Genomic DNA, 27,086 nt, shown 5'->3' with positions numbered 1-27,086 from the left:
TCATTGCCAAACTTGTCATCCTGCAGAGTGTCAAGGCTGCCCAAGTAGGAGCCACGTTCTGCCACAGAGATGGCATTGATATGTTCAGTAGGCAATGGGACTGGCTCTTGTGAGCAGTTTGTGTTGGAGAATAAGATCTTTCTGGAGGTGATGTTTCATGATTTTGGGTAGTTTCTGGGGAAAAGCAATCATTTTTTAAAAATTACTATACACATATAATATTGTTATATATTAGTTTCAGGTGTACAGTATAGTGCAGGGGTCCCCAAAATTTTTACACAGGGGGCCAGTTCACTGTCCCTCAGACCGTTGGAGGGCCGGACTATAAAAAAACTATGAACAAATCCCTATGCATACCGCACATATCTTATTTTAAAGTAAAAAAACAAACAAACAAAAAAAACAGGAACAAATACAATATTTAAAATAAAGAACAAGTAAATTTAAATCAACAAACTGACCAGTATTTCAATGGGAACTATGGACCTGCTTTTGGCTAATGAGATGGTCAATGTGCTCCTCTCACTGACCACCAATGAAAGAGGTGCCCCTTCCAGAAGTGCGGCGGGGGCTGGATAAATGGCCTCAGGGGGCTGCATGTGGCCCGCGGGCCGTAGTTTGGGGACCCCTGGTATAGTGGTTAGATATTTATATAACTGACGAAGAGAAAATGGCAATGGAGTAGGCGGATGTTCCAACTGCCCCTCCCAGGACCGAAATGGATTACAACCTCATTTAAGAACAATCATTCTGAAAAACCAACTTTGGGTTAAATGAAGAGAAGACTATAAACAAGGATCACAGAAGAAGTCACACCGAGACTGGTAGGAAGGGTGGAGATGCGGAAAGGGCTGCCCCACTCCCAGGAGCTAGGGGCAGCAGAGGATCCAGAGGGACTTTTACTGCGGGGAGGGTTGCCCTGAGAGGGAAGGGTCCTCAACCATAAGACAGTGCCCCAACCTAGAGCCCCAACACCTAGAAGAGGTGCCCACATAGCATTTGGTGGTGAAAAGAGACGAGGTTTCTGTCTGCAAGAAAGAGACGGAGCTCTCTGAGATGCTGGCTCTATCTTAAAGCACCAGTGCAGAAAATCTTTTTCACAGCCACTTATCTAGGGCTCCGACTGAGGTAAGGCTGAGGGGACTAGAGTTGCGTGGGGAGAGTGTGGGGTAGCGGGTGCAGGGGGAGATGCCATGGGGTATGGCTGCCAGAGCCCTTGTGCTGAGTCATTCTCCAATACTGCAATTGTCATCTTTCGTGGGTGGAGCAGTCCCCTCTGAGTAGCATCAGCCTGGGGAAAAGCAACTGCTCTGCCCTCGGGAGTTTCTCTTGCCCACCCATGGAGACCTGGCCATTCTGAAAGTCAGCCAGAAAACAGGGGGGTGCATCAGTGACAATTTCTGGCGTTGAGGCTAGAGCTTTCTCCCCCCCCCCCCCATCTTGAGTCTGTGACTGGTGCTTATGCCTCATGGGAGACTCAGTAAAAACTGTTTAGACTTTAGGCAAATCACATCTCTGGGTCTCAGAGACCATACCCACTGGACTCCATGGGTCACACCCTACTGAATCTGTGAAAAAAGTTTGCTCAGACTGACACACCAACCACCCTTCCTAATCCCTAAATTGCCACAGGCTCTAGACTTTACCAGAGGTTTTTTCAGTGGCCAAGCCCAATAAGCAGTCAACAGACAGAGGCTGCAGGAGGCGGGACTCAGGAAATTTTGGCCTTTTAAGCAGACCTTCCCCCAGGCCTAGCATGGGTACAAGCCAGCCTAAGTGTGAAGTTTGGTGTTTCCATGCGCACCTGGGCCCAGCAGATGCAACTGCAAACTCTGGATGACTTGAGCCTCCAAGAAAGTTGCTGAAGGCCAGTCATGGGCAGTGTCTCCCACTGGTCTGCACCAGGTACCCTCCAGGGAGGCCCAAGGCTGGCACATCCAGTGGCCAGCTGCAAAAAGCATTGGTTCAGGACCTAACAGCCCAGTCTGGTAGCATCTCCTAAGGAAGGGCTCATCACACCTGGCCCAGCTGAGGTGAGTTCTGCTTTCTGTGATCAGCATCTGCACAGCAGTTCATGTGCATTGGATAGAGTAGAGCTTCAGAGTCAACTGGCCTGGGTGCTATATATTTTGCCTTATAGGGCTATATTCCACAGGGGGGAGGGAGAGAGGCTTGAAGCATGGACATTTAAAGTATAGGTCCCTGTGAACCTATTGTTGGGTCTGGTTGAGGGGCTTGGACAATTTCTGGGGGGGGGTCAGCCCCAGGAGAGGACTCTCTCAGTCTTCCTCCCTGAGACCAGGGTCTCACCAGCTGTAAGAACTTCTGCAGAGGAGACTGTCAGCCCAACTCAATCTCAACCAGCTGCTCACCTTGTTGGGGAGAAATAAAATTTGAGTATTCAGCAGTGGGTGAGGGATTATACTCTGGAGTAGGGGCAACACTCACCATACTGAGCTCATAACCAAAAGATTTCTGAAGTAGGGAGTCCCACTAATATTATATTACTAACCTCAACAGCCCTAACTCACTAAGGACACTAAAATCATAAAAAAGAATCAGTCTGAAATGATAAATACAATACCAGAAATGAAGATTGCACTAGTAGGAATCAACAGCAGGCAGGATAAAGCAGAGGATTAAATCAACAATTTAGAAAACAAGACAAACATAAGCACAGAAGCAGAGTGGCAAAATAAAAAGAGGCTCAAAAAGACTGAGGAAACTCTAAGAAACCTCTGTGACAACATGAAGAGAAACAACATTCGCATCATGAAGGAAAAGAGAAAGAACAAGGGATAGAGAACTTGTGTGAAGAAATCATACCTGAAAATTGCCCTAAATTGATGAAGGAAAAAGTCACACAAGTGCAAGAAGCACAGAGAGTCCCACTAAAGAGGAACCCAAGAAGACATACACCAGACACATCATAATTAAAATGCCAATGTTAAGAAACAAAGAAAAAATACTAAAAGCTGCAAGAGAAAAGCAGTTAATCACCTACAGAATGACATCTGACTTCTTAACAGAAACACTTGAGGCCAGAAGGGATTGGCAAGATATATTCAAAGTGATGCAAAACAAGGACCTACAACCAAGACTGCTTTATCCAGCAAGGCTATCATTTAAAATTGAAGGAGAAATAAAAAACTTCTCAGACAAAAAAGAAAAAGAAAAAAAACACTCAAGGAATTTATTACAACCAAACCAGTACTGGAAGAAATGTTAAGGGGTCAGCTGTAAAAAGAGCAAAGGGAAAAAAAATAGAGAAAAAGAGGATTGAAGATCTAAAGGATAAAATGGTAATAAATAAGTACATATCAATAATAACCTTAAATGTAAATGGATTAAATGCTTCAGTCAAAAGACATAGGGTAGCTGCATGGATAAGAAAACAGGGCCCATACATATGCTGTCTACAAGAGACCCACCTCAGAACAAAGGACACACATAGACTGAAAGTAAAGATATGAAAAAAAATATTTCATGCAAAAAGAAATGAAAAAAAAAAAGCTGGTGTAGCAATATTTATATCTGACAAAATAGCCTTTGAAACAAAGATCTTAATAGTGGATAAATAATGTCAACACATAATGATAAAGGGAGCAATCCAACAGGAGTATATAACCATTGTAAATATTTATGAACCTAATATAAGAGCACCCAAATATATAAAGCAGATTTTGATGGATATAAAAGGCGAGATTGACAGCAGTACTGTAATAGTAGGGGATTTTTAATACCCCATTAACATCAATGTATAAATCCTCTAAAAAGAAAATTAACAAAGAAACAATGGCCTTTAAATGACATACTAAAACAACTAAATTTGATATCTTCAGAACCTTTTACTCCAAGACAGCAGAATATACATTCTTTTCAAGTGCTCATGGTACATTCTCTAGGATAGACCACATGTTAGGACACATAACAAGTCTCAGTAAATTTAAGAAGATTGAAATCATATCAACCATCTTCTCTGATCACAATGGCATGAAACTAGAAATCACTACAATAGAAAAACTGAAAAATCATTCAAACACTTGGAGACTAAAAAGCATGTTATTAAATATTGAACAAATGGGTTAACGATGAGTTCAAGAAATAAATAAAAATTTTCCTAGAAACAAATGAAAATGAACATACAACAACTCAAAATCTATGGGACATGGCAAAAGCAGTCCTGAGATGAAAGTTGCATTACAGGCATACCTTAGGAAGCAAGGAAAAGCTCAAATAAACAACTTAATCCTGTACCTAAAAGAACTGGAAAAAGAACAACAAATAAAGCCCAGAGGAAATAGAAGGGAAGAAATAATAAAGATCAGAGTGAAAATAAATGACATAGATGCTAAAAAAACAATATAGAAGATCAATGATACCAAGAGCTGGTTCTTTGAAAAGGTAAACAAGATTGAGGAGCCTTTAACCAGACTCATCAATTAAAGAGAAAGGACTCAGATAAATAAAATTAGAAATGAAAGTGGAGAAGTAACAACTGACACTGCAGAAAAACAAAGGATTGTGAGAAAATATTATGAAGATTGCTATGCCAAAAAATTGCACAACCTAGGTAAAATCAATAAATTCCTAGAAACATACAATCTTCCAAAACTCAATCTGGAAGACTCAGAAAACCTAAAGAGACTGATTACAATGAGTGAAATTGAAGTAATTATCAAAAAACTCCCAGCAAACAAATGTTCTGGACCAGGTAGCTTCACAGGCAAATTTTACCAAACATTCAAAGAAAAACTAACACCTACCCTTCTCAAGCTATTTCAAAAAATTCAAGAGGAGGGATGACTCCCAAGCTCCTTTTATGAGGCAAGCATTATCTTCATTCCAAAACCAGATAAAGACACTTAAAAAAAAGAAAACTATAGGCCAATAACCCTGATGAACACATGTAGATGCTAAAATTCTCAATAAAATATTAGCAAACTAGATCCAACAATACATCAAAAAGATCATATATCATGATCAAGTGGGATTTTTCTGGGGAGGCAAGGCTGGTACAATATTTGCAAATTAATAAATGTGATTTATCACATAAACAAAAGGAAGAATAAAAATCACACAATTATATCAATAGATGCAGAAAAAGCATTTGATAAAATCCAGCACCCAGTTATGATCAAAACTCTCAGGAAAGAGGAAATACAGGGAACATACCCCAACATAATAAAGGCCATCTATGACAAACCCACAGCCAACATCATACTCAATGGGCAAAAATTAAAAGCAATCCCCTTAAGATCAGAAAGAAGGCAGGGTTGCCCCCTTTCACCACTCTTATTCAACATAGTTCTGGAAGTCCTAGCCACAGCAATCAGACAAGAAGAAATAAAAGGCATCTAAATTGGAAAAGAAGAAGTAAAATTATTGTTATTTGCTGATGACATGAAACTGTACATAGGAAACCCTAAAGCCTCAGTCAAAAAACTACTAGACCTGATAAATGAATTTGGCAAGGTGGCAGGATACAAAATTAATATTCAGGGATCAATGGCATTTTTATAAACCAACAAGAAACTATCAGAAAGAGAAATTAAGGAAACAATCCCCATCACTGTTGCAACAACAAAAAATAAAGTACCTTAGAGTAAATTTAACCAAGGAGGTAAAATACTGGTACTTGAAAAATTATAAAACATTGAAAAAATAAATCAAGGAAGATACAAACAAGTAGAAGCATATACAGTGTTAATGGGTAGGAAGAATAAACATCATTCAAATGTCTATACTACCCAAAGCAATCTATGTATTCAATGCAGTTTCTATTAAAATACCGACGGCATACTTCAAAGATATAGAACAAGTATTTCAAAAATTTTTATGGAACCAAAAAAGAACACAAATAGCCTCAGCAATCTTGAAAATGAAGAATAAAGTGTGATGTATCACACTTCCTGATATCAAGTTGTACTACAAGGCTATTGTAATCAAAACAGCCTAGTACTGGCATAAGAACAGGCATTCAAATCAATGCAACAGAACAGAGAATCCAAAAATAAACCCATGCCTTTATGGTCAATTGATATTTGACAAAGGAATTAAGAGCATACAGTGGAGTAAAGACAGTCTCTTTAATAAATGGTGTTGGGAAAATTGGATCGGTAGATGCAAAAAAAATGAAACTGGACCACTAACTTACATTGTTCACAAAAATAAAGTCAAAATGGATAAAAGTCTTAAATGTAAGTCATGAAACCATAAACATCTTGGAAGAAAACATAAGCAGTAAACTCTCCGATAGCTCTCGTAGCAATATTTTTGCTGATTTATCTCCATGGGCAAGTGAAGTAAAGGACAAAATAAACAAATGGGACTATATGAAACTAAAAATCTTTTGCACAGCAAAAGACACCATTAACAAAATTAAAATACAACCCACACAGTGGGAGAACACATTCACCAATATGTCTGATAAGAGGTTAATAACCAAAATTTATAAAGAACTTTTAAAACTCAACACAATCCAAATAAAAAATGGCAAAAGACCAGAATAGACACTTCTCCAAAGAAGACATATAGATGGCCAATAGACATTTGAAAAAAAGTTTAACATCACTAATCACCAGAGAAATGCAAATTAAAACCACAGTGAGATACCACCTCACACCTGTCAGAATGGCTCTCATTAACAAAACAACACACAATAAGTGCTGATGAGGGTGTGGAGAAAGGGGAACCCTCCTGCACTGCTGGTGGGAATGCAGACTTGTGCAGCCACTGTGGAGAACTGTGTAGAGTTTCCTCAAAAAATTAAAAATGAAACTGCCTTTTGACCCAGCTATCTATCTTTTAGGAATATATCCTAAGAATACCAAATCACTGATTCAAAAGAAGATGTGCACCCCCATGTTTATTGCAGCATTGTTTACAATAGCCAAGTGGAAACAGCCCAAGTGTCCGTCAGTGGACGAGTGGATTAAAAAGCAGTGGTACATATACACAATGGAATACTATGTAGCTGTGAAAAAGAAGGAAATCTTATCTTTTGCAATGTCATGGATGGACCTGGAGATTATTATGTTAAGTGAAATAAGCCAGGCAGAGAAAGAAAAATATCATATGATCTCACTTATATGTGGAATCTAATGAACAAAGTGAACTGAGGAATGGAATAGAGGCAGAGGCAGGGTCACAGGGAGCAGAGGGACAGCTGTCAGAGGGAAGGGGGATGAGGGAATGGGATCAGAGAAGGTGAAGGGATTAGTGAAATTATATATACATAACACAGCGATATAGATCACAGGACAGCAAATCCCAGAGGAAAGGGTGGGAGGAAGTTAGGGAGAGAAGAGCAAAGGGGGTATAACGGGAGGTACATGGGTGGGGGTGAGGGTTTTATATTGAGTGGGACACTTGAATCCATGTTAACACAATAAATTAAGATTTATTTAATAAAGAGAAAAGAAAAAAGAAGATATTTATATAATTTAAAAAGTGATCTCCCCAATATGTCTAGTAGCCCATCTGACACCATAAAGTTATTACAATATTATTGAATATATTCCCTGTGCTGTACTTTATATTTCAGTGACTATTCTGTAACCACCAATCTGTAGTTCTTAATCCCTTCACATTTTTCATTCAGTCCCCCTACACCCCTCCCATCTGGCAAGTATCAGTTTACCCTCTGTATCTATGAGTCTGTTTCTATTTTGTTTGTTTGTATTGTTCTTTATATTCTACATATAAGTAAAATAATATGATATTTGTCTTTCTCTGTCTGACTTATTTTACTTAACATAATACCCCTAAGTCTACCCACATTGTCACAAATGGTGAGATTTCATTCTTTTTATGTCTGAATAATATTCCATTGCATATATGTACCATTGATTCTATATTTAGTCATCTACTGATGAACACTTAGGTTGCTTGAATAACTTGTCTATTGTAATAATGCTGCAATGAACATAAGGATGCACATATTCTTTCCAATCAGTATTTTGGGTTTCTTTGGATAAATATCCAGAAGTGGAGTTGCTGGGTCATAACGTAGTTCTATTTTTAATTTTTTGAGGAACCTCCATACTATTTTCCATTGCTGTACCAATTCGCAATCCCACCAACAGTACCCAAGGGTTCCCTTTTCTCCATCCACATCCTCACCAACATATGTTGTTTGTTGATTTATTGATAATAGTCATTCTGACATGTGAGGGATGGTATCTCATTGTGGTTTTAATTTGCATTTCTCTGATGATTAGTAACATTGAGTAACTTTTCATATATTTATTGGCCATCTCTATGTCTTCTTTAGAGAAATGTCTATTCAGATCCTCTGCCCATTTTTAAATTGGATTGTTTGGGGGGTTGGTATTAAGTTGTATGAGTTCTTCATAAATTTTGGATACTAACACTTTATCAGATGTATCATTGGCAAATATCTTCTTCCATTTGGCAGTTTGTCTTTACATTTTGTTGATTGTTTCCTTTGTTGTGCAAAAACTTTTATATTTTAATGCAATCCTGTTTCTTCATTTTTTTCTATTGTCTCCCTTGCCCAACCGGTATATCAGAAAAATATATTACTAAGAGTAACATCAAAGAGTTTACTGCCTATGCTTTCTTCTAGGAGGTATGGTCTTAGGTTTTACATTTAAGTATTTAATTCATTTTTAGTTTATTCTTGTATATAGTGTAAGAAAGTAGTCTAGTTTTATTTATTTTGCAAGTATCTTTCCAATTTTCCCAGCATCAGTTATTAAAGAGACTGTCTTTACCCCATTGTATGTTCCTGCCTCCTTTGTCATAGATTATTGACCATATAAGCATGGGTATGTTTTTTTTCTGGACTCTCTCTTTTGTCATATTAATCTATTTATTTGTTTTTATGCCAGTACCATTTTGTTTTAATTACTTTAGCTTTGTACTATAGTTTGATATGAAGTAGAGTGATACCTCTAACTTTATTCTTCTTTCTTAAAATTGCTGTGGTTATGGGGTATTTTATGGTTTCATATAAATTATAGAAATATTTAGTCTAGTTCAGTGAAAAATGCCATTGGTATTTTCATAGGGATTGTATTGAATCTATAGATTTCTTTGGGTAGTATGGACATTTTAATGATGTTAAGTCTTCTTTTCCGTGAGCACAGTATATGTTTCCATTTATTTGTATCTTCATTGATTTCTTCTGTCAAGGTCTTACAATTTCCAAGAACATGTTTTTTATCTCATTGGTAAATTATTTCTAGATTTTGTAAATGCAATTGTATGTGAAATTGTTTTCTTGATTTCCCTTCTGATAGTTCATTATTGGTGTATAAAAAAGCAATCTATTTCTGAACAATAATTTTGGATCTTGATACTTGACCGATTTATCAATTCTAATAGTTTTTTGTGGAATCCTTAGGGTTCTCTATATAAAATATTGTCATCAGCAAATAATGACAGTTTTATGTCTTCCTTCCCAATTTGAATACACTTTATTTCTTTTTCTGTCTGATTGTTGTGGCCAGGAATTTCAATACTATGTTGAATAATAGTGGTGAAAGTGAACATCCTTTTCTTGTTGTTTTTTTTGTTTTTTTTATCTTAAGTAAAAGGCTTTAGCTTTTCACTGGTGAGTGTGATGTTATAATTTGTCACATATAGCCTTTATTATATATGGTAGCATGTTCCCTCTCTATTCCCACTTTGCTGAGAGTTTTTATCATAAATAGGTGCTGGATTTTGACATATGCTTTTTCTGCATCTATTGATATGAGCATATGATTATTATTCTTTCTTTTGTTTATGTGGTATACTACATTAATAGATTTGCAGATATTGTACCAATCTTGCATATCTAGAATAAATCCCACTTGATCATGATGTATGATCTCTTAATGTATTGCTGAATTATGTTTGCTCATATTCTGTTGAGGAATTTTGCATTAATGTCCATCAGGGATATTGGCCTATAATTTTGTTGTTGTTTGGGGTTTTTTTTTTTGTAGTGTCTTTATCTGGTTTTGGAATTAGGATAATGCTGGCCTTATAAAATGAGCTTGGGAATCTGCCCTCTTCTTAAAATTTTTGGACTAGTTTGAGAAGGATAGGTATTAGTTCTTCTTTAAATGTTTGGTAAAATTTACCTATGAAGCCATCAGGTCCAGGACTTTTGTTTGTTGGGAGTTTTTAAATTACTGCTTCGATTTCATTAGTTGTGATTACTCTGTTCAGATTTTCTGTTTCTTCTCCATTTAGTTTTGTAAGATTATATGTTTCTAGGAATTTACCCATTTCTTCTAGATTGTCCAATTTGTTGGCGTATAGTTGTTTGTAACACTTTTTTATAACCCTTTGTATTTCTGTGGTGTCAAATGTTCTCCTCTTTCATTTCTGATTTAAGTTTTGGATCCTCTCTCCTTTTTTTCTTGATGAGTCTGGTTAAAGGTTTATCAGTCTCATTTATCTTTACTAAGAACCAGCTCTTGATTTGTTTTGTTTTTAAAGACTATTTTGTTTCTGCTGTGATATTTATTATCTCCTCCCTTTTACTCACTTTAAACATTGTTGTTCTTTTTTTAGTTCCTTTAGGTACAAGGTTAGATTATTTATTTGAAATTTTCCTCATTTCTTGAGGTAGGCCTGTATTGCTATAAATTCACCTCTTTGAACTTCCTTCACTGTGTTCCACAGATTTGAGGTTGTGTTTTTATTTTTTACTTTTTTTTCTCAAGGTATTTTTTATTTCTTTCTTGATCTCATTGTTAGCTCATTCATTGTTAGTACCATGTTATTTAGTCTCCATGTGTTTATGTGTTTTTCAGTTTTCTTCTTGTAATTAATTTCTAGTTTCATATCATTATGATCAGAGAAGATGTTTGGTATAATTTCAATTATCTTACGTTTATTGGGACTTGTTTTGTGTCCTAACATGTGGTCTATCCTAGAAAATGTTTTATGTGCACTTGAAAAAAATGTATATTCTGCTGTTTTGGGCTGAAATGCTATGAAGGTACCAATTAAATCCATCTTATCTAACATGTCATTTAATGCCACTAGTTCCTTAGTTATTTTCTGTCAGGAAGATCTATTCATTGATGTCAATAAGGTGCAAAAATCCCCTACTATGAATATTATTGTTGATTTCTCCCCTTATGTCCATCAAAAAATCTACTTTATACATTTAGATGCTCCTATGCTGAATGCATAAATGTTTACAAGGGTTGGATTAATCCATTTATCATTATGTATGTCCTTCTTTATCTTTGCTTAAAGCCTATTTTGTCTGATATAAGTATTACTACCCCAACATTTTTTTTTTTAGTTGCATGAAATATATTTTTCCATTCCTTTACTTTCAGTCTCTGTGTATCTTTTGATAAAAAATGGGCCCTTTTTTTGTGTGACAGAAACAAAGAGGGACAGATAGGGATAGACAGACAGAAAGGGAGAGAGATGAGAAGCGTCAATTCTTCGTTGTGGCTCCTTAATCTCTTGAGTTGCTCATTGATTGCTTTTTCATATGCGCCTTCATCAGGGGGCTTCAGCAGAGTGAGTGATCCCTTGCTCAAGCCAGTGACCTTTGAGCTCAAGCCAGCGGCCATGGGGTCTTGTCTATGATCCCACGCTCAAGCCAGCCACCCTGCACTCAAGCTGGTGAGCCAGTACTCAAGTCAGCAACCTCGGGGTTTTAAACCGGGTCCTCTATGTCCCAGTCCAACGCTCTATCCACTCTGCCACTGCCTGGTCAAGTGAGAAATAGATCCCTTTTAAATAACATATGCATCGGGATTGTTTCTTTATCCATTTATCCACCCTATGTCTCTTAATTAGAGCATTTAATTCAGTTACATTTAAAGTGCTTATTGATAGGTATGTAATTACTGCCATTTTATTATTCATATTTGTGTTCTTCTCCCCTACCCCCTTCTTCTTCTGAAAGAAGTCACTTTACCATTTATTATAATACTGTTTTGGTGGTGATGAACTCCTTCAACTTTTTCTTGTCTGAGAAACTCTGTGTCTCCCCTTTGATTCTAAATGATAACCTTGCTAGGTAGGGTAATCTTGGTTGTAGGTCCTTGCTTTTCATCACTTTGAATATTTCATGCCAGTCTCTTCTGGCTTATAAAGTTTCTGTTCAGAAATCAGCTGACAATCTGATAGAAGCTCTCTTGTAGGGAACTAATTGCTTTTCTCTTACTGCTATTAGATTCTCTCTGTCTTTAACCTTTGGCATTTTAATTATGATGTGTCTTGGTGTGGCTCTCTTTGGATTCATCTTCTTTGAGACACTCTGCACTCTTTGGACTTGTGTGTCTATTTCCTTTGCCAAGTTAGAAAAAATTGCTATTGTTATTTCTTCAAATAGTTTTTTATTCTTTTGCATTCTCTCTTCTTTCTGGTATCTCAATGTTGTAAACATTGGTATATTTTATATTGTTCCAGAGGTCCCTTAAATTATCCTCATTTTTTTACTTTAATTTTTTCATTGATTTGAGAAAGAGAGAGAGAGAGAAGGTGAGAGAAAAAAACATCAACCCCTTTATCCACTTTAGTTGTTCCATTTAGTTATGCAATCATTGGTTGCTTTTCCTATGTGCCATTTAGTTGTGTACTCATTAGTTGCTTCTCATATGTGCCCTGACCTGCAACCTTGGCACGTCAGGGTGACACTCTACCTACTGAGCCACATGGCCAGGGATATCTTTGTTTTTTAAAAAATTATTTATTTGCTGTTTTAATTGGTTGTTTTTCCTTACCTTGTCTTTCAAATCATTGATTTGAGCCCCTGCTTCATCTCATCTGCTGTTGATTCCTTGTATTGTATTTTTCATTTCAGTTATTATATTCTTTACTTCTGACTAGTTCTTTTATTTCTGGTTTCTGTTCTGTTTTTGTATACTATCTCTTTGTTGAAGTTCTCACTAAGTTCATCTATTCTTTTTATAAGTTAATTGAACAACCTTATTAACAATATTTTGAATTCTATACCTGGTAGATTGTTTGCTTTCATTTTGTTTAGTTATTTTTCTGGAGTTTTCTCCTGTTCTTTTATTTGGGACATATTTCTTTGTCTCCTCATTTTGGCTGTCTATCTCTGTGTTTGTTTCTATGTATTAGGTAGATCTGCTATGCCTCCCAGTCTTAGCAGTGTAGCTTTATGTAGTAGGTGTTCTGTGGGTCTCAGTGGCACAGTTTCACTAGCCACCTGAGCTGGGTGCTCCAAGAGTATCCCATGTTTAGGTTATATGTGCCCGCCTGTTGCAATTGAGCTTTGCAATTGGTACATCAGTGTGTGGGGTTGATCCTCAAGCTGAGTTTCTGTGAGGACAGGCCACAGAGGGGAGGAGTTTTTGTGCAGGGAGCTGAACTCATAGAATGAGGTTCATCTCAGTGGGGCTCTGGTACCTGCTGAGACCACGCTTTAGGTGTGCTATTTGTGGAGCTAATCAGATGGTGCTCTGTTGTGGCCTGAAGCCAGCCACTGGGTGTGTTGCTTCTGGGACCTCTTGGAAGGGGGTCTGTTGCAGGCCAAGGTCAGCTTATCAGTGCCTGGCCTGGAGCTACCTGGTAGGAGCCACAGAGAATCTGTGGTTTGCAGCTGCTTATGTAACCCAAGACCCCCTACCACCAGTGCTTGGATTTAAGCAACTTAGCAAGAGGCACGGGGCATGCTGAGGTCAGCTTCCACCTGCCTGGGGCCTGTGGATTTTGGAGAATTTTAAAGTATATAATGTGAACTGAGACTGGCTGCCTGTGAGACACAGCCACTGGAAGAACCAAAGGTGGTGTGCAAACTGGGTGGAGCAGGGCCTCAGGGAGCCACCAGGATGGAGTGATCAGTGTTCAGCATTTTAATGTAAATTCAGATTTGACACCCACTTGCGCCTTTAAGTTGTGTGGGGGGACAGCTCACCACAGGAACAATGGTAGCCCTTGTCCTGAAGCCTCACAATTCAGTTTTTTCTCTATGTCTCTGGCCACTTTTGAAACTGTTGTCCCTTTGCTGGAGCTTAGGGTGAGTGTTTGTGGGCAAATGAGCTCTCTGTCCCACCAGAGGAATCCCCACTGATTTTCATAGCAAACTGTTGTGGGGACTCCTCTTTATGGCACTTGGAGCCCTGAGCTGGTGAGCCCAGTGTGGAGCTGGGATCTCTTGCTCCTCAGGGGGGACCTCTGCAGCTGAGATATCTTTCCTAATTCTCAATTACCACATGTGGATGTGGGAACAGCCCATTTTACATCTCCATCCCTCCTGCTGGTCTTGATGTGGCTTCTAATAGGACTTCCATTCAGCTAGTCATCAAATGGTTCTTCAAGTTGATTGCGGTATAATTTAGTGTGATTTGATTTGGTCATGAAAGGAGGTGAGCATTACCTACTCTAATATCTTGACTGGAGCAAACCCCAAAAGCAACCAATTCTTTTTTTTTTTTAAGAATTTACTTTTTGATTTTAGAGATAGGAGGGAGAGAGAGAAAGGTGGAATAGGAGTGAGAAGCATCAACTCACAGTAGTTGCTTCTCATATGTGCCTTTACCAGGCAAGGCCGGAGTTTCAACCTCAGTGTTCCAGGTTGATGCTTTATCCACAGTGCCACCACAGGTCAGGACAAAAACAGCCAATTCTTTTAAAAAGCTTTAGAATTTGTAAGCCTGTGGCCCATCCTAATATCAACACAGGGTCCTTATCAGCTGTGGGCTGTGTCTAGGAGGACATCAGTGCTAAGAGAATATGCTGAATATTTGAGCTTAGATCAGTTGAGGGGCTAAGAAAGTCACCATTTTTAGGGGTCAGAAACAGGCTGGAATTCTTCCTTGACTGATGGCCCTATTTGAATTGTATGGCATGTGGGAAGGGCATATCCCACAGAAAAGGACTTGGGTACTCATCCAAACAGCAACAGATGTACATGGCAATGTAGAAGAAAAGAGCCTAAGATTGGGAGTCAGATGACCTGGGTTAAGTACTTATTTTATCCTTTATGGCCATGTGATCTTGGAAATATTAATGGAAGTTGCTGTTTCTTTGTTACCTTCTTTATAAAATAGAAATTTTAAATAAAATTAAATAGTAATAATATCAGTGTTAGTAATATCAGTGATTTAAGAAATCAGGATATGGATGTACTTTGTAAACTGCGAATTTGAAGCAGCATGGTTGTCATCATCATTAAAGCCTGTCGACTGTAGAGTCTGAGAGTGAGAGCTTACAAGTGGAAACAACCCAATACCTGTTGACTGATGAACAGATAGACAAATGTGGTATATCCATACAGTGGACAATTACTCAGCCTGAAACATGACTGAAATACTGAACCATGCTACAAAGTGTGTGATCCTTGAAACTTTATGCTCAATGGAAAGAAGCCAGTCATTATAGACCACATACAATATGATCCCATTTATATGAGGTGTCCAGAATAGGCAAATACATTAATTTAGAAAATGGATTAGTGGTTGTCAGGGACTGAGAACCACATAGGGGCAGAGGAATGACTGCCAATGGATTTGAGATTTCATTTCAAACTGATAGAAATGTTCTAAAATGAGATTGTAATGGTGGTCTGTGAATATAGTAAAAATCACTGAATTGTACATTTAAATGGTTGAACTGTATGCTGTGTGAATTATATCTAAATGAAGCTAGATAACAAAATGATGAGAGCTCTGAAGTCATGTAGCCTGGGTTCCAATTTTAGCTCAGCTACCTAATAGCTTATTCTACCCAGGGCAAGCTATTTAACCTGTCTGTTAAATTTTGCTTGACTTTTCTCATCTGTAAAAAGGGGGTAATAATACAAATAAAATAATGGAATAATACAAATAAAATAATGCAAATAAAGATTAAGAGTAAGCAATGTAAAACCTGTTCAAAAATGCCTGGCATGTACTACATGCCCTCTAAGTGCAAGCAGTTGGTAAGGCTTCTTGGAACAGATGACTAACAGCTATTAAAGAGGAGCCAGATGTCAAAGGAACAAGTAGATCAAGCAGATAAGTCACAGAACCAGCATCTGGGTCCTGGGAATGCACACTAGATGTTGATGTAAAGACTGTCTTAATGTGTGTTTCTTACATACCTGATGGTCTACCCCTGAAGTGCTGAGAATACCAAATGCCTGTGCTCATGGATTCCACAATGACTTTAGTGATCAGTTGGTTTTAAGAACACCTAGAATTTACTTCAGGGAGGCAACCAAGCTTAGACAAAGCAAGTTGAGCCCATTGGTTTCCACTGGAACCCTAGGACAATGGCAGGCGGTACCAGGGGCAAGGTTAGCCGTAACTATAGAAAAGTCTTATGCCATCTGAGAACTAGGTGGGGGTTAGAGATAACATACAAGTAGGGATAACATACAAGACACCTGTACCCTAAAAATATCCTTGAAGACCTCCAAGGTTACCAGTGGGAAACATGTAATGGACAGGTTTGTCCTGCCTAAGAAAGAGTGACAACTTCAGAAAGACTCAAATAACCAGGAAACAGAGCTGTGGTACCATAGCTCTTCAGTGTGAGTGGGTGGGGTGGAATTACCCAAAAGGAAATACTCACACAGTAGGGCTGGACAGTTAGGCTTATATTTTTACTAAGGGCATGTCTTTCATATCAAACAAGGACCCTCATAGATTTCCTTCTGAAAGATCACAGAAGCCTAGAAAAACAGAATTACCAGACTGGTTCATCAGGGCCAGGCTTTTAAGAAGCTCAATACTCAAATTATCCCACCCAAAGAATTCAGTAACTGTCAGCACACCTTACACCTGATAGCATGTGAGGACGGTTGGCAATAAGAAACGAGCCTTTTATTTGTAACAAGTTGAGCACAGTGTTCAACTGGACTGGATTAAATGGGGTAAAAAGTTTCAAAGGCTAGCACACCCTAAACAGGACTTCCAGATCTTACAAGAGGGAAGATTAAAGTAGGGAAAGAGAAGGAAATGATCACTGATCTCGAATCCCATGGGCCTCTTTGCTTCAGGACTCCTCTTTGCAGACACTCCTGTTGGGAGTAAGATGGTACATACTTACCTCAAAGTCAGTGCCTGACAGCCGGTTCACCCTGAAGGCTTTAGTGAGGGGACTGGAGTTGATCATCAGAGGAAACCCTGGGATCACAGGTGACAGTGATGATGATAAATTCACAGAAAACTTGTGCACTGAAGTCTCAGGTGAAGAATTCTCTGCCACGTTACTTGTAGCAGGTAAGTGAATGAGGTGTAGCGCTTCTCTCCCTGGGGATTCAAAAGGAGAAGAATTACATGAACACAGAGCCTTTTGTGCTGAGAACAAGGACTTAACAGCGTATTCTGTGGCTTTAATGCGTAGCATGGTGCAGCAATGGAACCTGGTCACTCCCCAAGAACAAATACTGTTGCCAAGACCTGGAAATAGGAATGTAGGATCCTTTGGGAGCTAAGAAAACATTCCCCACCAAACAACCGTGAAGTCTGCTTCTATCATTCTGTAAATAAACCTGCTACTTTCCTCCTGTCTCCCTGCTTCCCAATCTTTTCTTCCAATCTTTGTGAAGAGCTGGGGAGGAGAAACATCACCTTAGCAGATAGACACCCACTCGAAGTATCTAGTCTAACTGTGACATTGTCTCTCTTACAAGGGCCAATAGTTTACAAGAGTTTATTTTCCTTCTCTGGGTCAGGGTTTCATTAATGAGGTAATCTGAGAATTAAGTATGCCCAACCGAAAAGCTCCAAAATCATGGTAGATCTCCCCACATTCATAAGTAATCTCAAAGACAATTATTTGTCATTATTGGGTGCCACAGGTATCATATAGAGCAGTGGTCCCCAACCCCCAGGCCGCGGACCAGTACTAGTCCGAAGGGCCATTTGGTACCGGTCCACAGAGAAAGAATAAATAACTTACATTATTTCCGTTTTATTTATATTTAAGTCTGAACGATGTTTTGTTTTTAAAAAATGACCAGATTCCCTCTGTTACATTCGTCTAAGACTCACTCTTGATGCTTGTCTCGGTCACATGATACATTTATCCATCCCACCCTAAAGGCCGGTCTGTGAAAATATTTTCTGACATTAAACTGGTCCGTGGCCCCAAAAAAGTTGGAGACCACTGATATAGAGAGTCAATCAATACTTGTTGGTTGCTGGGTTAACTCCTGTTTCACAGAGAAGGAAATGAAAAGAGTGTGAACTGCCTTGGACTGCATTACAGACAGAGAAATTTATAACGCAAGAGAAAGCATGTTTCTTTCAGGAATGCTGGGGACAGTCTAAACCAGTGGTAGTCAACCTGGTCCCTACCGCCCATTAGTGGGCGTTCCAGCTTTCATGGTGGGCGGTAGCGGAGCAACCAAAGTATAAATAAAAAGATAGATTTAACTATAGTAAGTTGTTTTATAAAGATTTATTCTGCCAAACTTACTGAAAATCCGACATAAAGTACTTGGTAAGTAATTATTATTATATGCTTTAACTCTGCTTTATAAATTTTATAAAGTAAAGTTACTTCCTACTTTATAAATCACCATTACTGTGGAACCAGTAGGCGGTTAGAAAATTTTACTACTAACAGAGATACAAAAGTGGGCAGTAGGTATAAAAAGGTTGACTACCCCTGGTCTAAGGTCTCCTTGACACTCTGCAAGACTGTTAATACAGAGGAGAGCAATAGGTCATGGTATTTCATGCTTCCATAATGATGGTTACTGTAGGGGGTTGAATAGCATCCCTCCCCAAATTTATGTCCATCCAGAACCTCAGAATGTACCTCACTTGGAAACAGAGTCTTTATAGATCTAATCAGTTAAAAGTAGGTCATACTGGATTAGGGTGGGCCCTAAATCCTGTGTCCTTGTGAAGACAGTACAGAGACACATACAGAAGGAAGAAGATCATGCTGTGACAGAGGCAGAAATTGAAGTGATGCAGCTACAAGTCGAGAAATAGTAAGCAACCACCAAAAGCTGGGCAATAGGCATGGAACAGATTCCTACTCAAAGACTCCAGAGGGAACTAATCCTGCCAACACCTTCATTTCATACTATTGATCTCCTAAACTATGAGAAAATAAATTTCTGTTTTGTTTTGTTTTAGGTGAGAGGAGGGGAGAGAATGTGGCAGACTCCTGCATGTGCCCCAGCCAGGATCCACCCGGCAACCCCTTCTGGGGCCAATACTCTAGTACTGAGCTATTTTTAGCACCTGAAGCTGACATACTCAGACCAACTGAGCTATCCTCAGTGCCCAGGGCCATGCCTAAAGCAATCGAGCCACTGGCTGTGGGAGGGGAGCAGGGAAAGAAGGGTGAAAGAGAGGGAGAGAGAGAGGTGAAGAAGCAGATGGTCACTTCTCCTGTGTGCCCTGCCCGGGAATTGAACCTAGGACATCCATATGCCCGGTCAAAGCTCTATCCGCTGAGAGACCAGACAGGGCCTAATTTCTGTTGTTTTAAGCCATCTAGTTTGTGGTAATTTGTCATGGCAGCACTAGAGATATAATGAAATTACCATTTTTCCAATGTTCTAAATAGATGCATTATGTAAAATCCTTTCTCTCATTTACTCTTCAAAACAATCCTCTCAGAAAGGTATTAATAGCCTGACCAGGCAGTGGCGCAATGGATAGAGTATCAGACTGGGATGCCGAGGACCCAGGTTTGAGACCCCGAGGTCGCCAGCTTGAGCGCGGGCTCATCTGGTCTGAGCAAAAGCTTACCAGCTTGGACCCAAGGTCGCTGGCTCAAGCAAGGGGTTACTCAGTCTGCTGAAGGCTCGCGGTCAAGGCACATATGAGAAAGCAATCAGTGAACAACTAAGGTGCTGCAATGCGCAACGAAAAACTAATAATTGATGCTTCTCATCTCTCTGTTCCTGTCTGTCTGTCCCTGTCTATCCCTCTCTCTGACTCTCTCTCTGTAAAAAAAAAAAAGAAAGGTATTAATATCATCATTTGACAGATGATAGCACACAGTGAATACAGTAGTTTCCTCTTATCCACAGGGATACTGCTCAAGACCCCCAGTCAATACCTGACACCACAGATAGTCCAAACCCTATATCTACTATATTTTTTCCTATACATACATGCCAATGATAAAGTTGAATTTATATATTAGGTACAGTAAGAGATTACTAACAATAACTAATAATAAAATAGAACAATTATAATAACAATAACTAATAATAAAATAGAACAATTATAATAATATACTGTAATAAAATTTATGCAAATGTGGTTTCTCTCTCAAAATATTTTATACTGTACTCACACTTTCACTTAAAGGAATCACCCTAGCCCTGGCTGGTTGGCTCAGTGGTAGAGTGTTGGCCTGGTGAGCAGGAGTCCCAGGTTTGATTCCCGGCCAGGGCACACAGGTGAAGCGCCCATCTGCTTCTCCACCCCTCCCCCTCTCCTTCCTCTCTGTCTTTCTCTTCCTCTCCCGCAGCCAAGGCTCCATTGGAGCAAAGTTGGCCCGGGCACTGAGGATGGCTCCATGGCCTCTGCCTCAAGCGCTAGAATGGCTCTGGTTGCGGCAGAGCGACGCTCCAAGATGGGCAGAGCATCGCCCCCTGGTGGGCGGGCCGGGTGGACCCCGGTTGGGCGCATGCGAGAGTCTGTCTGACTGCCTCCCTGTTTCCAACTTCAGAAAAATATTATACAAAGAAAAAGAAAAAAAGAAAAAAAAAAAAGGAGTCACCCTGGCTTTATTTGGCATATCCAAATTGCTGGCATTACTACTCTTGTGCTTTGATCCATTATGAAATAAAATAAGGGTTACTTGAACACAAGCACTGAGATGTCCCAAGAGGAAGGTCTACAGCTTGGAGACCCTGGACAAAGGGATGATTCAAATCCTGGGCAGCCGAGCAGGACGTTGTCAGATAACGCGAGACTTCATCATGCTATTCAGAGCAACACACAATTTAAAACTTACAAATTGTTTATTTTGGGAATTTTCCATTTAATATTTTCATACCATAAGTGACCACAGATAAATGAAACTGTGGAAAGTGAAACCACAGATAAAGGGGAAACTACTGTAGTTAAGTTATAAAGACAACTTTACACTGAGGTGAACTTCTCAGGCCAGTTGGATCCTGGCCACCATTAGACACAGGAAACACACCACTGGGATGGGAGGAGGGACAGGGTGACAGTAGAAGGATCTGTCCTACTGCGAGGTGTACAATTTCAAGAAACAAACGGGACATGGGAAAATGTTGGCCTTTTTAAAAAAAGAAAAAGTTTTTACTTCAAATTTGGGGGAGGGAATGCAAAGGAATAATGGAAATGTAGGAAAAATTGAAATATAAATACATTCATTGATACCAGAAATCTAAAATCATCTTACTTAGGTTAGAGACAAATGCATTATGCATAAGTTATTTTTACTTGAAGAATTATCTGGGTTTATGAACAAGGACTGTGCAAGGTCTCAGATAAATCAAAATAGCTGTGGTTTAAGGTGATATGAATACGAAGAAATTTTTTTAACCTATTAAAATTGACTTTCATATTATACCATTCTTGTAAGAAAAACCAGGAGTAGCCTGACCTGTGGTGGCGCAGTGGATAAAGCGTCGACCTGGAAATGCTGAGGTCGCCGGTTCGAAACCCTGGGCTTGCCTGGTCAAGGCACATATGGGAGTTGATGCTTCCAGCTCCTCCCCTCTTCTCTCTCTCTGTCTCTCTCTCCTCTCTCACCCTCTCTGTCTCTCTCTCTCCTCTCTAAAAATAAATAAATTAAAAAAATATTTCAAAAAAAAAAAAAAGAAAAACCAGGAGTAAAATAGTATACTTGGAGTATTTAGAGGCAAAATCTTCCCCAAAATATATTTTTTTAAATGAGCAAAATAATCCATTGCTTTGATGTGTTGGTATTGTTAGGCCCTCTTTTCCCACAAATGAAAGACAGCAAGGCCCCCGCTTGCACTGTTCATGGACATGTTTCCCCACTTTCTAGCAAGACAAAGGCAGTCATAAGCAAAATTAAAGGTTGGCAATTTGTCTCAAACACTTTCCCACCTTCTCTTGCCCCCCTTCCTCCTGGCCCAGGGACTCGTGCCCCTTCAGCCAAGAAGGAAGGAAGCCTCTGCTCAGATTTACCTCACTAGGTGTTTCTCTCTCTCTTTCTCTCTAAGTGAAAGGAGAGGAGATAGTGAGACAGACTCCCGCATGCGCCCTGACCGGGATCTCCCCAGCGACCCCTCCCCCCATTTAGGGCTGATGCTCATACCAACAGAGCTATCCTCAGTGCCTGAGGCCAACACTCAGACCAATCTAGCCACTGCCTGCAAGAGGGGAGGAGAGAGAAAAGGAGGAACGGGAAGGGAAGCGAAGCGAAGCAGATGGTCACCTCTCATGTGTGCCCTGACTGGTGATAGAATTCCAGGGAATCTGCACACCAAGCCAACACTCTATTCACTGAGCCAACTGGCCAGGGCCTAACTCACTAGGTCACTAGGTTTTTCTCAAGAATAGCCTGGTGAGTTACATCTCTGCTAAAACAAGTAATCACTTGCATTTACTAAGAACCTACACACCAGGCATTGTGCTAGCTGCTTTATTGCCTAATTTCATCCACTCTAAACAAAATGCAGGTGTTGCTGCCATGTCACATATCTGAGATTACACACTCAGTAAGCATCAGTGGTGGGCCCTCGGCACAGCTGGGTCTTGGAGATAACAGACTGCACATACTTACTGCAGCATCCATCACTCCATGCTTGTCAGGTGACTGTGCACATGTTATGCATCATAGTTTTTCTATGACTTGGCAAGAGAATAGCAAGATGGTGCTGGGGCCCAGCATGGAACTGACACCTCAACCCAGATGTTAGATTTGGGTGATGTTATCCGTAAGAGGCTGTTTCTGGAACAACATAGGAATTGTGCTAGAATTGTGTGGACTTGGGTATGAGAGGCTTGCTAAGCCCCGCTCTGGGCTTTCCACAGTCTTGTTCTGAACAGGCGGATCTGACCTTGCTGGATTTACTTTGGAGAACTGAGGAGGCTGGAGAAACTGTGCTCCCCAAACATTCCCAGAGCACAGTTCCTAGTTTGCTTTGTTGGGAGAATATTCATCAACCTTTTTTCTTTTTAGAAAGAGAGAGAAAGAGAGATGGAGGAACAGACAGGGACAGACAGACAGGGAGAGAGATGAGAAGTAGCAACTCATAGTTGTGGCACCTTAGTTGTTCATGGATTGTTTTCTCATATGAGCCTTTACTGGGGGCTACAGTGGAGCCAGTGACCCCTTGCTGAAGCCAGCAAACTTGGGCTCACGTCAGAGACTTTGGGCTTTAAGCCAGCTACCTTTGAGCTCAAACCAGTGGCCATGGGGTCATGTCTATGAACCTGTCCTCAAGCTAGCAACCCTATGCTAAAGCTGGATGAGCCCGTGCTCAAGCCAGCAACCTCAGGGTTTCGAACCTGGGTCCTCAGCATCCCAGGTTGATGATTTAGCCACTGCACCACCACCTGGTCAGACAATATTCATCGATCTTATTGCATTAATTATAACTATGATAAGCCTGGGTTTTGAGAGACTAGTTTCATAAAAGAACCAGTCTTTTAATCCAAAGCATCTGATTTGAAGGAGAGGACTCTTCACAGCTCCATGCTTCCTCCTTACATAACAGAGCTTTTCATAGAGCTCCCTGAATGGTCATATTCCATATGGCAGTGAGTGAGAGATTTTGGAGGGAGAAGTAATCTATCCAGTGATCCTCAAGCAGTTTGTGCTGGGAACTGCATGCCCTATGGATGGATAAAGCCAGGCATGACCTTGGCTACGACCTTTCTGCAGGCATTCTTGCTGGAGACATTCTGCTTTCATCTGGTGGCCTCTCTTCCTAGGACAAGGTCGTGTGTGCCAGGGCCGTGCAACTGAATTTTAAAAAGTTTGTGGCAGACACTCAGAGGAAACTGATCAAAAAGGGAGCTAAGGTGGGACCTCTCAACTTTTAGTTCAACACCCACATCCTCCAGCTTCCCTGGTATTTAGAAAAGTAGTATGGAGGGGAAGGTGGCCACAGCAACTCCCACTTCCCAGAACCAAGGTGGATTACAATTTAATTTTGAGAACAGTCATCTTGAAATACCAACTTTGGACTAAACTAAGAGGATTCTACAGCCAAGGTCCACCAAAGAACCCACACGGAGACTGGTAGGAAAGGTGGAGACGTGGGAAAGGCTGCTCCGCTCCCAGGAGCAAGCGGCAGCCCGGCCCGGAGGGACTCTGGCAACGGGGAGAGTTCCCAGGGAGTTCTGGGTCCTCAGCCCCAAAACCAGAATTCCAGCCTAGAGCCTTGGAGCCCGGGAGGGGCTTACGGACTATATTTGGCTGAGAAAAGAGCCTAGACACTGTTTCAGAGAAGGAGGCAGAACTCTCAGACCCAGGCTCCGTATTAAAGGACTGTATGGAGATATTAAAGGACTGCATGGAGGGCCTCGCTCAGAGCCACTTTCCCGGAGCTCCAGGAGCGGGGAGTGCTGGGAGGACTGCAGTTGCCAGGGGAGAGAGGCACAGGGAAAGACACTCTGAGGGATGGACACCCTAACCCCTGGGCTGAATCACTCCCCAAATCTAAAGTGAATATTTTTCCTGGGAACAGCATCACCAGCAAAAGGAAGAAATTACCTCGCCCACTGGACGCTCTCTTGCTCCAGTCAGAACAAAGAGGCGCTTAGAGGCAGGCAGCACGTTAGGGACACAGGCAGTGAGTACTGAGGTCTAAGCTACACCACCCCTGTGCTGCTGAGTGCACAGGCCGGCCAGTGGAGGCAGGAACCGTGGCGGCCACTACAGAGGCCCGGGCTCACACACAGTCAAAAAATTACTGGGCTTGTAAATGAATTGAGCAAGGTGGCAGGATATAAAATTAATACTCAGAAATCAGAGGCATTTTTATACACCAACAATGAACTGTCAGAAAGAGAAATTAAGGAAGCAATCCCCTTCACTATTGCAACAAAAAAATAAAGTATCTAGGATAATTTTAACCAAGGAGATTAAAGACTTATACTCAGAAAATTATAAAACATTGATAAAAGAAATCAAGGAAGGTACAAACAAGTGGAGGCATATACCGTGCTCATGGCTAGGAATAATAAACATCATTAAAATGTTTATATTACCCAAAGAAATTTATAAATTCAATGCAATACTAATTAAAATACCAATGACATACTTCAAAGATATAGAACATATATTCCAAAAATGTATATGGAACCAAAAAAGAACACAAATAGCCTTAGCAATCTTGAGAAAGAGGAATAAAGTGGGTGGTATCACACTTCCTGATATCAAGTTATACTACAAGGCCATTGTACTCAAAACAGCCTGGTACTGGCATAAGAACAGGCATATAAATCAATGGAACAAACCAAAGAACCCAGAAATAAACCCATACCTTTATGGACAACTGATATTTGACAAGGGTGATAATAGCATACAGTGGAGTAAAGGTGTTGGGAAAATTGGACAGCTACCTGCAAAAAAAATGAAATTAGACCACCAACTTATATCATTCACAAAAATAAACTCAAAATGGATAAAAGACTTAAATGTAAGCTGTGAAACCATAAGCATCTTAGAAGAAAACATAGACAGTAAACTCTCCGACATCTCTTGCAGCAATATATTTGCTGATTTACCTCCACGGGCAAGTGAAACAAAGGACAGGATGAACAAATGGGACTATTTCAAACTAAAAAGCTTTTGCACAGCAAAAGACAAAAAGACAACCCATACAATGGGAGAACATATTTGACAATATGTCTGATAAGGGGTTAATAACAAAAATTTATAAAGAACTTGTAAAACTCACACCAGGAAGATAAACAATTCAATCAAAAATGGGCAAAAGAAATGAATAGACACTTCTCCAAAGAGGACATACAGATGGCCAATAGGCAGGTGAAAAAACGTTCAACATCACTAATCATTAGAGAAATGCAAATTAAAACCTCAATGAGATATCACCTCACACCAGTCAGAATGGCGCTTACCAACAACACAACACGGAATAAGTGCTGGCGAGGGTGTGGAGAAAAGGGAACCCTCCTGCACTGCTGGTGGGAATACAGACTGGTGCAGCCACTGTGGAAAACAGTATGGAGATTCCTCAAAAAATTAAAAATCGAACTGCCTTTTGACCCAGCCATCCCACTTTTAGGAATATAACCTAAGAACACCATAGCACTGTTTCAAAAGGAGAAATGCACCCCCATGTTTATGGCAGCATTGTTCACAATAGCGAAGATCTGGAAACAGTCCAAGTGTCCGTCAGTGGATGAGTAGATTAAAAAGCTGTGGTACAAATACACAATGGCGGCCATGAAAAAGAAGGAAATCTTACCTTTTGTGACAACATGGATGGACCCGGAAACTATTATGTTAAGTGAAATAAGCCAGGCAGAGAAAGAAAAATATCATATGACCTCACTCATTTGAGGAATCCAATAAACAATGTGAACTGAGGAAAGGAATTGAGACAGAGGAGGGATCAAAGGGACCAGAGGAAAAAAGGACAGAGGGAAATGGGATGATAGGATAGATAATCTTGAAAGGAAAGGGGGAGAGCGCTGTGGGGAGGGGGGGCAAGGAAGATGTTGAGGGGAATACGGGGGAGGGGGGATGCATTCGGGGCGACACTAGAATCTATGTAAACACAATAAATTAAAATAAATAAATAAAAAAGTAGTAGCAAAAAGTAGTAATAGTATCATAATAATAACAATTAGTGGCTAGAGGCCATATCTTAAAAATAAAGCATTACTTTTTAAAATCACAAAATATTTAACCCATTCATTATGCAGATAAGTTGAAGGGATGTATCCAAAGGCACCTCGCTAATCATGGCAGAGGGAAGGTTAGGAGCCAGAGCCCACCCTCCCTAAGACACCATGTCTTGCCTTCTCAGGCTGGTCATTCAAACTTTCTTTGGTGGTCTGAGTGCTCGAGAACAAGAAAGAGGCTTTAATGGGATTTGATGTACAGATTCATTTTAACTAAGAATCAAATTAAAATTACTTGAAGCATACACTTTTATAAAGAAAAAGCACATCAAAGATCTGTTATCAGTCACTGAGCCCACTGAAACATCTTGCTTGTGGTTGAGATCTGGATGGATGGTGTCCTCGCTTATT

The 27,086-nt window shown here is 40.0% G+C and overlaps 1 protein-coding gene across 1 annotated transcript in view; it reads right to left on the bottom strand.

The window, feature by feature from the left end:
* CDHR3 (cadherin related family member 3) overlaps positions 1-27,086 on the bottom strand; it is a 199,593-nt gene that overhangs the window by 91,215 nt on the left and 81,292 nt on the right. The window contains 1 exon segment of the mRNA XM_066240203.1: positions 16,984-17,186. Within this exon segment, the coding sequence (XP_066096300.1) occupies positions 16,984-17,186 (203 nt within the window).

The sequence above is a fragment of the Saccopteryx bilineata genome, chromosome 7 (assembly GCF_036850765.1).
Source record: "Saccopteryx bilineata isolate mSacBil1 chromosome 7, mSacBil1_pri_phased_curated, whole genome shotgun sequence".
NCBI lineage: Eukaryota > Metazoa > Chordata > Mammalia > Chiroptera > Emballonuridae > Saccopteryx > Saccopteryx bilineata.
This window is presented reverse-complemented; position numbering and strand designations above follow the sequence as displayed.